Below are 14928 nucleotides of genomic sequence, written 5' to 3'. Positions count from 1 at the left end.
ACTAAGGCCCAAAACCTCCAAGCATCTGCTATAAAGCTGAAGATGAAGATGAATTTCACCTTAAAACATGACAATGACCCCAAGCATACATCCAAAATCAACAAAAGAGTGGCTTCACCAGAAGAAAATTTAAGTTTTGGAATGGCCCAGCCAGAGGCCAGACCTAAATCGTATAGAACATCTGTGGGATGACCTGAAAAGGGCTATGCACAAGAGATGACCTCGCAATCTGACAGATTTGGAACACTTTTGCAAGGAAGAGTGGCCAAGTATTGCCAAGTCAAGATGTGCCATGCTGACAGAATCCTACTCAAGAAGACTGAATGCTGTAATTAAATCAAAAGGTGCTTCAACAAAGTATTAGTTTAAGGGTGTGCACACAGAACAAAGTATTAGTTTAAGGGTGTGCACACTTATGCAACCAGCATATTGTACTTTTTTTTAATTTCTGTATGATTTCAGATTTGTTTTTCAATTGAATTGGACAGGTTATAGGTCACATTAAAGGTGAGAAAAGTTTTGAAATGATCTATTGTGGTCTCATTTTTTATATCACAACAACCTGGCATTTTAACAGGGGTGTGTAAACTTTTTATATCCACTGTACATTGTAGTCCCAAATGTATACTTGACCACTGTTGTTGGACCTAATACTGATGTGCATTGTATGTCATTTTGAGATCTGTTTTTGTCTTGACATGATCAGACTGACAAAAAATGCAGTTATAATTTTAGACATAGCCATCAAACAATAAAGACATGATAATATGCTTACATTTTTTAATCTTTTTGCTTCTCTTAGCTTTCTAAACTTGTTACTGAGCAGTTATTGAGCAGCATTTCACAATCTTATTGGAAGAAGAAGGCATTGTATGCTATTTGGTATGCATATTTTATATTGATCAGATACCTAGATTTTTGGCCAGATGAATTCACTTTTTCAAGAACCCTAATCTATTTTCAATGCCTGCAGGTTAAGGGATATAACTGGCAAAGGTAGGAATACTGCCACAAATGTAACCTTAAATGCAATAAGCCAGACCTGTCTCAGAGTAATCAGCCAATACGGTAGCTACTGTAATAACAAAAGGTCAGAGATGACGCAGAACAAATGCAAGGCTACAGACAACATGGCCCACACCCTAACAGATCAAACCCGTGATGGTATCTGTCATTTTTGTGCTCATGTTTCCAGTGAAACTTAACAAGCCATTCTCTCATCCTGAGAGATGAATCACAGGCACAGTGCTACAGGTACTCTAGGATGTATCGGACATCATTTTCTTTTTTGCCTAGGAAGATATAAAGACCTGGAATGCATGTAACAAACGCAATAATGCCTGGTGCATGCCTTCACATGCCAAGCACCATGTAGATTTACCAAATTCCACTTCCCCATGCTTACAATTCTGGTGGTCCCTCTTATGGTTTTCAGCCATTCAGTCCATTCTCCTCCCCTAGGCAGCCATTTGACATCCAAATATCTAACTGAACTGAGGTCAACAATGATAAAGACAGGAGCTCTACTCTGCACCAGCAAGCTGAAAAAGTCTTCAAGTACAAGGAATTAAATGACAAGTTAAAAATCAAGACTAATAATAAAACATTCTTAACGATGGAAACAGTGGAAAAGGAAGAAATGCAAATGCTGACCCTGCAGATAAATGCAAAGTGCTGGAGTAATACCACAGACAACAGACATAAGATAACCGCACTAAACTGGGCAGAGAATAAGTAGTGGATGACTTGTTATACCATCCTCTTGTAATGTTATGTGTTCTGACGTCTTCTAGAAGTTGAACAAATGGATAACACAACACAGAGCTGGAGAGAGAGAAGATCCTGGTCAACAAGAAACTCCACATCGCTAACTTTTTAGCTCCGAATGGACTTCACCAGTTTCTTATAACAACACATCTTTACATCATGACATAAATCGCTGTACTCGCTGAAAGTCTTAAGGTCAATGTCCAAGCCACAGCAGTGATCACAGAAGCAGGAATACCAGTCTTCCCTCTTTTCATACCCTATTTCTTCAAATCATGTCATACAAGTATGGCAACTAGGAAATGCCATAGTACTGAAGCAGAAGAAAACATTTTTAACTTTTTCCTGAACAGTGCAGAGACCAATAATAGTGCATCTAAAAAATCTTGACATGGAAGAATCAAAATGGCTAAAATTTCACATGTTACATTTTTAAAATAAAGACAAAAGTCTTTTGCAATAAAAAGAAGTGTGGGCTGTTTAAGCAATAATCCACAACCGTGCATGGGTATATAAAGATATACCCATAGTTCATAGGTAAGTACTAGGCTACCTGCTCTTGTGGGTCACTTTAAGCTGAGCCAATTTCTCTTTCAAAGGTGAGAATCAAACTCCATATCTTGTATTATTGCTATTATATAATTACATTATTTAATAAAGAAATTGCTTACCTTTCTTTAATATAGTTGTATAAGGGCAGTTCAGTTTTCTTCCCTATACTGATGTACTGTGCATGCGTGCAGCACTTGTGCTCCCATGCTTGCACAGAACATCAGTGCAGGAGAAACAATGGCGAAAACAGAAATCTCCATTGTTTTTGACTATTAAACAATTAAAGATTTACAAGGGACAGAGCAAACATACAAGGAAAATCATGTAGGTTTCTGTTTGCTTAGTTTTGCAGAATATACCTGATATTTATTATATTTTACTCTGTCCCTCAGCATATGTCAAGAGAAAGTCTGGTTGCTCAATGGTACTTCAGCAGCTGTACTTTTTTCTACTAGCATATGCTTGATTTACAATGGGCACACTGGCTGGACAGTTCATTCAGAACACTTGCTTTTGAATAGCAATGAGCAACTATTCTATAATTAAGAAATAACCCACGGTTGGGTGTGGGTAATGCTGAATTTACCCATGGTTGTTGTGATTTGGTCATGAGGGCGAATGACCGGACTTTTTTCCGTTAGTATGTTCTCAAATTTACAACGGGCACGCTGGTTGGGCTGGCCAATCAGTGTGCTTGTTTTTAAATATTAATGGCCAGTCATTGTATAATCTGTAATATTCACATTCCAGTGAGAAATGCCCCACTCTAGGCATCTAAAAGGTGTTAACCCTACACCAACAATTCCAGAATCTTTACAGCAGATTTTATGGTGAAAGCTTACGATAGTTGTAAGATATATGCTACCAAATTACAACATAAGGTTAAGTATATGATTGGTAAAATACAAATGTTAACATATTTTGATGGTCCAATAAAGCTGCTGCCTCTCAATGGCCAAAGAGTGGTAGTTAATGGCAATAAAGAAGACAAGACAATAAGGCTGCTGATCACATGAACTTCAAAGTGGCAATGTTAAAATATTTGTGATCAGACCTCAGAAATTCTGCTTGCTTGGCACCAAGGCCATTAGATTTGAATATAGCTGTCCTATAATGTCATTTCTATGTTACAAAGTGCTAATCTGAATCACTCAGCTTAAGCATGACAAAAAATCTACTCACATCCTTGAATGTACTGCACTAAGCAGTACAGTTAAACTGTTCAATTTGTTATATCAGATTTAAAGAAAAGGCTAAAGCAAACTGTTGCTGTATCTTCTCAGTGTAACTGCTTCTAAAATATTTGTACTGAATCTCACCTCTGTAAAAAAAAATCTCTTTGACCTCAAACATTAACACCTCATTACCATAGCATGACCCCAGCACCTGGTAACTACAAGAAGCTTGCTAAGAAAACAGTCCCTGTATCACATTTTGTGTGTGTGTGTGTGTGTGTCAAAAACAGGATAACATGAAACCTTACCTCATGTGCAAAGATTTCAGCCTTTTTCCGCATTTCTTTTTCCACTTCCAAGTAGTCATGCAGTTCTTCATACTCTTCTACTGCCAATACAGACACTGTAAAGAAACAAACACAGCATTGGAACTAACACTAAAAAGTCTCAAATCTATTACTCTAAATTTCAGATTTTTTTTTCTTTCTCAAATTCTGGTGATGGCATGCTGGTTCCAGCATCCCTGCCATCCTCATATTACTCTGACTGTGCTTCTAAATCTTCTCTCCACATAGAGTATGCCGTTGTAGGATTGAGCCCTTTTCACAGTCTCATAACAGACATTCAGACTTGCACCCACAATTTGTTAACCAGGACAGACATGGAGGCTGAACAATGGTGGACTAAGACAGTATTTATCTAACTATCCCACCAGTCACTCTCTATCTAATGCCTTTACAAGATGTGTAGCAGTGGCATGGACAGGGCACATGTTCTCCCATGAAAATTCTATGCAGACATCTATCTCTTCTTGTATCGACTGACTGTTTTTTCTGTGTTCATACAAATGTCTATAAAAGGGTGGCAAGGATGAAGGTGATCTTTACAGTGTGACTGCTAAGCACTTTAGACAAAGCCTGCTACGGATGCTCTCTAAAAAAACACAACCAGAGGAGAACATTTTAAGTAAAAAATCCAAAGTTTGCTTTGCAAATTCTTTAACAAGATGAGAAAATGAGTAAAAAGTCATGGAAGGAAACCTGAAGAACTTTGGCTGTCTTTTGCAATCCTCAGAACTGCCCCTTAATTTAAAAAAAAAAAAAATATATATATATATATATATATATATATATATATATATATATATATATATATATATATATATATATATATATATATATATATATATATACACCCACACACATGTATACTTTTTTTATAAACAGAATGAGGTTCAATGGGAAAAACACAGCACAACCCCCCCCCCCCCAGCTTCCCACAAAGAAAGTGTTCCAGAAAGAAAAGATGTGATGGCTTTCTGATGATGCCCACTTTGTAGCATCATTACATATGCACAAACTGGGCAGAATGAGGTACTGTGCTCATGACCTAAACAATATAAGCACTTGATGTGCCTATGAGCATCAGCAATTTGCATGCCACAAGCACAAGCCATGTGACAAAAGTCTATATGTTCCCTCATGTACATCCAGTCACTAGCCTGACTTATGATTTTAGGGTACATGCCACGTGTAAAACAAAGAATCTAGGGTATTTGGCACAATGTGTACTATGCTCTAAATTCTACATAGGCAAAACAAACCATATGCTTTTTGAAAGAATGACGGAACATATGAAAGATATAAGAAATAACAACACTAATAATTCCTTGGCTAGTCATGTCAAAGAAACTAGCCCTGAGCATTCATTTAAGTTTAAAGTGACAGAAATATTAAATGACTATGGTAGATTAGGAGATATGAATACTGAAACTGAGTACAGGGAGCTTTTTTGGATCCTACACCTGGGAGCAGCTAAGGCAGGGGGTTTGAATGATAAGGTTTCTTTAAAACCTAAACTTAAGAAAAGAAGGGGTTAACTGTACTTAAAATATATTGACATCATGTGATTTATTGCTGTCTTTGTATTGGCTAATGGGCTACTTGTTTTGTATTTAAATGGTTGTGTTTTACTATTGTTTTATGGTCTGAAGAAGTATTTTTACGAAAGTGCTTACCTATGTTTATTTATTTTCATTTTAATAAATATTACCTACCGCCAATACAGTATTGTTTTTATTTTATTATAAATAATATATAGTTTCATATGGTAAACTTCAGGGTGTGGGGGGAGCACGATACAGTTTCTGAGGACACACCTCAGGGGAAACAAAAGTGATAATCTGATGCAGGTAGCACTTGTCATTTACCTTGAACATTTTGGTGTGGAAAAGAACTTGAAGGAGCTGCTTCTGAGGTGCATCATAGGGTGGGCTGAGGAGCTGGCAGTCAGGAAATGTTTTACTAGTCAAGCTGTCTTAATGGGATACAAGTACTCTGAAGATGATCTCTTCTTTACCAAAACATGACTTTTCCACATTAAAAGACAGTACATAAATCCATAAAAAGGAGGTTTTCTTCTGAATGAAGTATGTTTGTCAGTAAAAAAAATATATTCATACAACAGTTTGGTAAATACAAAGACTACACAATGTTTTTTTTTTTCCTTCTAGAAGGGCTGTGCCTGGATTTCACTATTCAAGAGAATAAGCAGGACCAAGGAAAATACAGCAGGGAAATCCTTTAGCACTAATATTCCTGAGAAACACTCGCAAAGCATGCTGGACTACACACAGCAAAATGTTATGGAATGCATTTTATTTAAAGATGTCTAAGTACTAGCTTGGATGTGCAAAGTTACCATACTCTCATTCCAAAAATTCAATACTAGCATGCACTAACACCACCAAGTCTTTAGTTTTCAAGATGTGCTTCCTCCTTACTTAAAAAAGTCACAAATTAATATTCCTTACCAACAATTAATGTTTTCTGCTGCCTAAAAATATATGCAATATCTGAGTAAAGCTGCAGTCTTTTATATAAAAAATGGTGGTGTTTCTTGCTTGCAGTGAGCTGCATGCAAATCATTTCTCAAGAGTTTAGTCTGCTTTCTGCTGTTTCTCTTTTCCTTTGGTTACAGCTCACTGTATGCATCTTTGACAGGCATTTGTACGAGAACGGACAGCTTAAATGTCTGCAGTGTAATGCAAATATTACATAATCCCACAAAAAAATTAATAAAAAACTGCCTTCAATGACACACAGAAAAAAATCTTCAGATCACATTTTAAACAGCTGGAAAGATCAAACATTTTTATTCACGTAGCATTTACCTCTTAAAATCTTAAAATTCTGTATTAACAATTAATCACAGTACAACACATCAGAGCTCTTTTGAATCTGTCAAAATCACCTAGGCCTTTTAGGGCCAGACTTGCCTAAATTAACAAACAACATTAATATTCAAAATAGCTACTCTGAGTCCTCAAAGCTGTTTAATGTTCAGGCCTGGTTAACTAAGACTTTTTGGCAAGAGTTAAGAATGCCACAGAATAGTTATAGCCATTTATAACACGTCTAGCTATTTCGCAAATGCTGCAAGTGCAACAGCTCACTTCAAGTGTATGTCGGGGTTGTAATAACCTTAATTACTGGGTGGTAGAAGACCACCCAGGTTGTTTAGCTATTACATTATTGCCACTCATTCAGTCATAGACCACTCCAGTCCTATAACCCCCACCACTCCAACCAACTTGGCAACAAGCCCATTAGAATGTTCCATTAAGAAAGAGCAAGTCACAAGACTCAGCACACTGCAAAATTATGTTCCAGCTGCAATAATGGAACAATGTTTGAAGCAAAGATTCTCAGTACCTTTTTTTCTCATAGGGTAGAAAAAGACAAAAGTGTTACTACAACCTTTCATTAATGAGTGGCATTCTTGAGTGTAAGCTGTCAGTATTCATTAGCCTTACTCCGTGGTGGGTCACATGCTTCGCTACAACAGCGGGAAGCATACTATGAGAAAGGTTCTCTGGCGTCATTCACTGCCTGTAATTTTAAGACTTTCCAAAATTACTTTTTAAAAATATATTACTGCACTTAGGTTTTAACACAGCACTAGAAAGTAGCAATGCAAACTTGGTTTTTGAGACAATAAAGAGAAACAAACCAAGACACACAAATGAACAAAAACATACTTTGAAGATTTTTCTAGTCATTTCTTGAGGCAGTAAATAAGTCTGTTTTAACTCAGTTCCATCCACAAACCAACAGTCTAAGTACGAGCTTCAAAGATTTTAACTGCTTACTGAACTGCTGGTTTCTTAAAGGCATGATTAAGCTAGTTTTCTTGGCCTTCGCAGCTCAATTCCTACACACTGCTTTTGTCTCTCATATCTCCAGGCCCACATTTCAGCCAGTCCATCTAGCTGCCTGCTGTAAAGGCAAAGGCTGTGGCTGTACTACAATTTGTTAGTGATATCAGATGTGAGAGTGAAGCAGCAGAAAGAACATTTCTTACAGCAGCACCATTTTCCACATCTGCACTTGACAAAGCAGCTACTACATTATGGGCTCGGATGCCTTCCCCCATTATTGACTAAAATGGTTTTGTTACAGTTAGATAAATACCTCTGATTATGAGCATTAAAAATCATAGTACTGGCCATTAGAAATCACAGCAAAGTACCAAAACAAGGATCAGATTCTTATGGTAAATAAATGGGTATAATTATTATTAAACTTGGTAATAGGTAAACAAATACTAAATATTAAGCAGTTAAGTCAGTAAGAATCTTTGCAAAGATTTTTGTTTAACGATTTAGTATTTAATATACCCATAAACAATTATAACTTTATTGAAAACATCAGTAAAGCTATGCAGAGGGGGCAAATCTGAAGGCAAAATTAATTGTGCTATGCCTAAATTATAGCAGTTGAGAGATATGGTTAGATACAAAACCCAGAAGTTGCTGAGAATTCAAACACAATAACTTCTATTTGCTTAGTCCTTTTGGACTCACTGCATATGAATCTCTTTCTAATCTAGAACAAGGTGATTACTATTTGTTCAAAGATCTACCTTAAACATCAGAAGTAGGAGAGCAGAAAGTCATTTTTTCTTGGAGTGCTAATCAAACAGTAGGATTCTGACACCCCTTTTTTAAGATGCTTGTTAAACTGCTCAGAAACTTAACTTTCATGGCTGCTGAAAGATGGAGGTCTTTTTAAAAGTTTGGTGGTGATTCATTTTCTGCAACAGATTAGAACATCGACATAAAGTATGATACAAAGCACAAGACAGTTGGCAGACAAACAGATTTTGCCATTTGCCTAGGACAAAAGTTGCTTCACTCCAAGAAGGCTGAAATCAGCCTCTAGAAATGAGCTAAAATACATTCTACATACATTTTTGATTACCTCTGGTATAAATTTTTGTTGTGATGTTGTATAAGTGGATGTTTTGCAGAATTAACATCACTTAGGAAAGAACCCACCAAACTAATGTCTCTGTGGTACATTACATCCTCCTTGCTCAACAAATCACTGCCACCAGCAATACAGGTCTGCACCAACACTAGAGTCATGGCACAGTTCCAAGGAAAGCTAAATATAAATAAGCAAACAAAGAAATATTTTCAACAACTTACACAAAAGTACCTACATAGAAAAAAAAATTGCTGTAGCTGCACAGAGCAGTTCATAGGTAGGCCCATATAAGCCTAGCCAAACAGTACCCTGGCTTTTGCCACCTAAGAAAATTATTTTCCTGTGCCCCTTTCAAGCAGAGCCACAGAAGTGATCCCGGGGTGAATTTCCTATCTCCCATCCAATCATCAAGATTTTTCTTGAAGAGTGCTAATGAGCTTTGTTTGATACAGATAGGTAGTTTGTTCCAGAGTATGGAAAGTCTCTGAGACAGGAATCTATCCCTCTGTTTATTATGGTGACAAGGTTTAGGTCCCTAGAGTGTGTAGCACGGAGGGTTTGGGATTTCTTTACGTGGAGCATGTCCAACAGCTCTGGGTTTGACATAGCTTTGTATGTTAGGCAAAGATCGCCTCTGAGTAGGCGATATGCGACAGAGTAAAGCTGCAGATTTTTCAGACGGTCTGCATAGGGCATCTGTTTGAGGCCGGTAATCCTCTTTGTGAGGTATTAATGTGGCCTTTCCAGTTGTTGTAGATGTCTTGTGAGGTACATACCAAAAGGGGAGTTATACTCTATAATGGGTCTAATAAGTGATGAGTAGAGGGGAACAATTACCTCTTTTTTCCTGGATGAGAAACCTTTTGTGATGAGGTGTGCCACATAGAAGGATTTCCTGACTACTGTGGCGATGTAATTATCAAAGGAGAGACTACTGTCCCACCTGTGTCCCAAGGTCTCATCACACTTTCGGTGTTAAGTAGACTATCGCCTATGTGGTAGTTCATGAGTACAGAGTTTTTACCAAAAAGGATGACAATGCACTTTTTGGCATTGAGCTTGAGGCCATGGCTTTGACACCAGGAATCTGTCTCAGTGAGGCCCTTTTGTAGGATGTCCACATCATTAGGAGATTTGATTATGGCTCCTAGTTTGCAGTCATCTGCAAACTTTATTAGCCAAAGACCTTTTGTGTTAGCCTGTACTTCAGAGAAGTAGATACCAAACAGGAAAGGACCTAGGACTGAACCCTGTGGTACTCCACTTGTCACTGGTCTGAAGTTGGATTTAGAGTCTGCTACTTTTACAGTGTGGGTTCGGTCAGTGAGCCAGTTGGCAACCCATCTTGTGACATAGGGATTTATACCTAGTTTAGTGAGTTTGTCTGTAATTCCAGAGTGGGGGATGGTGTCAAAAGCCTTGGAGAGATCTAGATAGGCTGTGTGTACCACCTTACCCTCATCTACAGCTTTGGTGATCACTTCAAAGAAGTCTATCAGGTTTAGGAGACATGATCTGCCTTTTACAAACCCGAACCAGGTAGGGTCCAGAGTTTGGAGTTTTCCAATGTCATTGTTTATAAGTTCCATGATGATACGCTCCATACCCTTGCAGAACAGGCTCATCAGGCTAATGGGGCGGTAGTTCCCAGGGTCCGTGGTGGCTCCCACTTTGTGGAGTGGGATAACCGTTGCTGTGCGCCATTCAGTGGGCATAAAGCCTGAGGTGAGGCTATGATTGAACATGGTACTTAGGTGGGGTGCCAGTTCGTTCTGTAGTTCATGTAGAATGCAGCCTGGGATGCTGTCAGATCCCATGGATGCTGTGTTCTTGGCTTTGGAGAGTGTGTTTCTACCTGTGCAGCCATGATTACATGTACTTTGCATTCTTCCAGTATAGAGATGGGCTCTTTAGGGGATGAGAGAGGGGTAAAGTTAGCACTGAACCTATCTGCAAGGATGTTGGCAATATCAGTTGGTTCAGTATATTTAGTGCCATTGTGCACTAGCATATCTGATATATAGCAGATCTGAGTGTTGCCATTGAGATTCTTGACATAGCTATAGAATGCTTTGTGGCTGTCTTTAGAATCTGTGGCGATTTTGTTTTTGTAACTAGCTTTGGAGGATTTTATGAGGGATCTCAGCTTCTTACTGAGGCTTACCACGGAGTTCCTCCAATCATGGGATTTTACTCTTTTTTTGCAAAAGTTTCATTCTTCTGTTGTAGAGTTTGTTTATAGCAGGAGACCACCAGATTAGCTTCCTTTTTTTGGATGATAGCATCTTGGTTCTGTTAGGGATTGCACGATCCATGCACTCTTGTAGTGCCTATAAAGTGCAACTGTATAGGATTCAGCAGTCGTATCTCTATTGTCCATCAGCAAGGGTGTCGTGAAGTTTGCCACTTCTGTCTTAAGAAGCGTGAAGTTGGCTTTGGAGAAATTTTTTATAGTGGCTTCCCTAATGGGGGGTGGGGGGGGGGGGCTGGGATGTGGTTGTCAAGGGTGATTTGTTTGTGGTCGGATCTGACCAACGAGGAATTGACCTCTGGTGTGGAACACCGGTTACCCATGTTGGTAATGACCAGGTTTAGGATAATGCTGCCCCTGGTGGGGGTGTGGATAAGTTGATCCAAGGCATTGGAATTTATGAATTCCAGAAAACGTTGAGCACAAGAGTTGGTACACGAGTAGTTTTCCCAGTTAATGGTGGGGTAGTTGAAATCGCCCATTATTAGGGTGTTAGGTTGTACCCTAATATTTTCCAGTGTACCAAGAAATGAGGAGCGGGAATCCCAGGGCATGGTGGGGGATCTGTAGCAAGCTACAATTTGCATTGTGGTCTTGCCCAGAGTTAGTTGCACTTGGATAATCTCAGATGCATTATGCTGAGCAACTAGCCTGGAGGTGTGGATATCCCTAATGAATATGGACACGCCTCCGAGTTTACTGCTTTGGTCCAAGTTGGGTGGCCGAAAGGTGTGGTATGAATTATAGCCTGGTAATGCAGGGGTGCTCTCTGGAGCCTTGAACTAGGTCTCTGTCACTGCACAGATGTCGATGTTCTCCATTTTAAGGAGTGCCTCCAGTTAGTGCATTTTGAGGTATAGACTTCTAGCACTGAGTAGCATCACCCTCAGATTTTGCTTGCTTGTACCTGTTACGGTGGTGAATTTGTCATTTGACTCTTGCCTAAAAAAAGGCACTACAGGGGTGGCAAGAGCCATAGCCAGTATCCGGAATCCCAAGGGCAACAGGTGCAGGCCATCTCTGGCAAAGTATTGTGGTTTGCCACACCACAACAAACATGTCTGTTATATTTCTCAACGTACACACGTCATAGTTATAGGTTCATAGGTGTTTACTAGAGTAACAACCACAAGGGCCTTTTTAAGTTTAGCCATGCATCCCAAATCTCTGACAAGTTCCGATACCCTTAATAAGTGTAAGCATGGGCCTGAGAGATGAACCATTTACAGAGGTTACCTGTTTCCATTAGAGACATAGGTGCCAAACTAGGGATGAATTTCCGGTTTCCCATCCTATTGTCCAAGTGGCACTTGAATTGGGTTAGGAAGGAACTCTGCTTCACATGGATGGGGAGCCTGTTCCATAGACGGGTTAGTCTCTGGGATACATACCTCTCTCTCCAGCAAGTCCTATTTATATCACAGGCAAGGTTTAAGTCTTTGAACGGGTAATTCTGGTGCGGTTTGTTTTGTGGATATGCAGGAGGTCCATCAGAGTGGGGTCTGAAAATGCCCTGCATATGCCAGGCATAGATCTCCCCTCAAAAGCCTGTAGGAGACAGAATACAGGGATACGGCCTTGAGGCAGTCTGTAGAGGACATATTACTTACACCCTGCATTCTTTTAGTGAGAAACCTCTGTGGGCATTCCAGTTGTTGGATATGCCTAGTTAGGTTCATACCAAAGGGTGCATTGTACTCAATGACAGGTCTGATGAATGCTGAATACAGTGGAACAGTGACTTCCTTCGACTTAGATGCCATAACTTTGTTTATAAGTTGCACAACACAGAATTATTTCCTCACCACTCTAGATACGTGATGCTCAAAGGCTAGATTACTATGTGTTTGTGTCCCCAAGTCCCTGACGACTGGGTCATCACTAAGGGGTGTGTTGTCAAAATGATAGTTACCAGGGATGGATAACTTCCCAAAGGATACTATTATGCATTTCTTGGCATTTAGTATTAGTCCATGGCTCTGACATCAGTTATTTGTCTGTGTCAACCCCTTATAGAGAACGTTGGTGTCAGTGAGAGATTCAATGACAGCTCCTAATTTGCAATCATCTGCAAATTTAGTTAGCCAGAGACCACTAACATTGGCCTTTACTTCTGAGACATAAATGCCAAAAAGGAGCGGTCCATAGACTGATACCTGGAGGGACTCCACTTGTGACTGGCCTCTTTGTAGAGATGGACTTACCAGTTCTAACTTCCTGAGTCCTGTCTGTGAGCCAGTTGGCTGTCCACCGGGTGACATATGGGTTTATACCTAACCTACTGAGTTTGTCAACAATGCCCAAGTGGAGTACTGTATCAAATGCCTTGGCCAGGTCAAAGTAGGCAGTGTGAATGATTTTGCCCTCATCCATTGCTTTGGTGACCTTCTCAAAGAAGTCCACCAGGTCGAGTAGGCATGATCTGCCCTTGACGAAACCAAACTGGGTTGGGTCCAGTGTCTGGAGGTTTATTATATCTGTACTGATCATCTCCATGATGATTCTTTCCATGACTTTATATATAAGACTAGTGAGGCTTATTGGTCTGTAGTTTCCAGGGTCTGTAGATGGACCACCTTTGTGAGGAGAGATGACTGTTGCCTTTCTACATTCATGAGGCATGAAGCCTGTTTGGAGGCTATGGTTAAATAGTAATTCCAGTGGCCCTGATAGGTCATGTTTCATGGTATTTAGAAGGCATCCTGGGATATTATCTGGGCCAACTGATGCAGTGTTCTTGATCTTAGTTACAGCATTAAGGACCTGTTACCTAGTGATAGTACTAGGGAGAGTTATATTTGATATTTCCTGAGGGAAGGTTGAAGTGGAGAGAGGAGTAAAGCTGGAGCTGAATTTGTCAGCCAGGAGGTTAGCTATATCTTCTGGCTTAGTATAGGTAGCTCCATTTACAATGAGCTCTGCACACAATTGTGTATTGCCTTTGAGGTTGCGGACATAGCTAAAGAATGCTTTGTGGTTGTCCTTGGCCTGGGAGGCCAAACTTAGCTCAAATTTGGCTTTGATAGACTTGATGTGTCCTCCGGGGTCTACTTCTAATGACCGAAACGCCGATTCGCCGACAGTGAAATCACCGACACGAAACGACCGACAACGCAGTTGACCGACATGCTCGAATCCCGACAGACGGAAGACCGACAAGGGGAATGTGTAAGCGCGACCTGGTAAGTATGCGATAGTGAGGGATTTAGGAGTAGGGAGCGGACAGGTAAGTGTGCAATACTCAGGGATGTAGGGTTAGGGTGTGTGATAGGTGAGTGTGCGGTAGTGTCGGAGCTTGGGGTTCGGGGTGTGTAAGTGAGTTAGGGTTAGGGTGCAGGTAGGGAGAGTGTGCGGTAGTGTCGGAGCTTGGGGTTGGTGTAAGTGAGTTAGGGTTAGGGTGCAGGTAGGGAGAGTGTGCGGTAGTGTCGGAGCTTGGGGTTCGGGGTGTGTAAGTGAGTTAGGGTTAGGGTGCAGGTAGGGAGAGTGTGCGGTAGTGTCGGACCTTAGGGTTAGGGTTTGGGTTAGGGCTAGTGGATATGTGTTGTAGTGTACTGTGTTGTTTACGTGTAGTGTGTCGGTGTTATGGTGTTCGGTGTTTCGCGTTGTCGGGTTTGTGTGTTGTCGGTTTTCTGGCGTCGGTGATTTCACTGTCGGCGAATCGGCGTTTCGGTCATTAGAAGTAGACCCGTCCTCCGAGTTGTTTGTTTAGTTTGATGAGAGTGTTTTTATCCTTCTGGGTGCTGCCTCTCCTAATTTTTGCCATGATTTTCTTCCTCCTGTTATATATCTGATTGATTTTGTGATTCCACCAGGGTGGCTTGTTTTTTGATTTAGTTCTGTATTCTTCCTGGTGGGTACAGCTGCCTCTATGCAACTGCTAACATGCTTGTACAGGGTTTCTGTGAACAGTTCG

General features: G+C 40.1%; 1 protein-coding gene across 1 annotated transcript in view; it reads right to left on the bottom strand.

Moving 5' to 3' along the window:
• The window catches only part of LOC122797181 (shootin-1-like), a 1945876-nt gene that overhangs the window by 342050 nt on the left and 1588898 nt on the right, over positions 1-14928 (bottom strand). Inside the window, exon 8 of the mRNA XM_044066002.1 lies at positions 3803-3897. Within this exon, the coding sequence (XP_043921937.1) occupies positions 3803-3897 (95 nt within the window). The remainder of the gene's footprint in view (positions 1-3802; positions 3898-14928) is intronic.

This window comes from Protopterus annectens, chromosome 3.part0 (genome assembly GCF_019279795.1).
Source record: "Protopterus annectens isolate FY-2018-M chromosome 3.part0, PAN1.0, whole genome shotgun sequence".
NCBI classification, from domain to species: Eukaryota; Metazoa; Chordata; order Ceratodontiformes; family Protopteridae; genus Protopterus; species Protopterus annectens.
The sequence above is the reverse complement of the archived record's forward strand: the minus strand, read 5'-3'. Positions and strand labels throughout refer to the sequence as shown.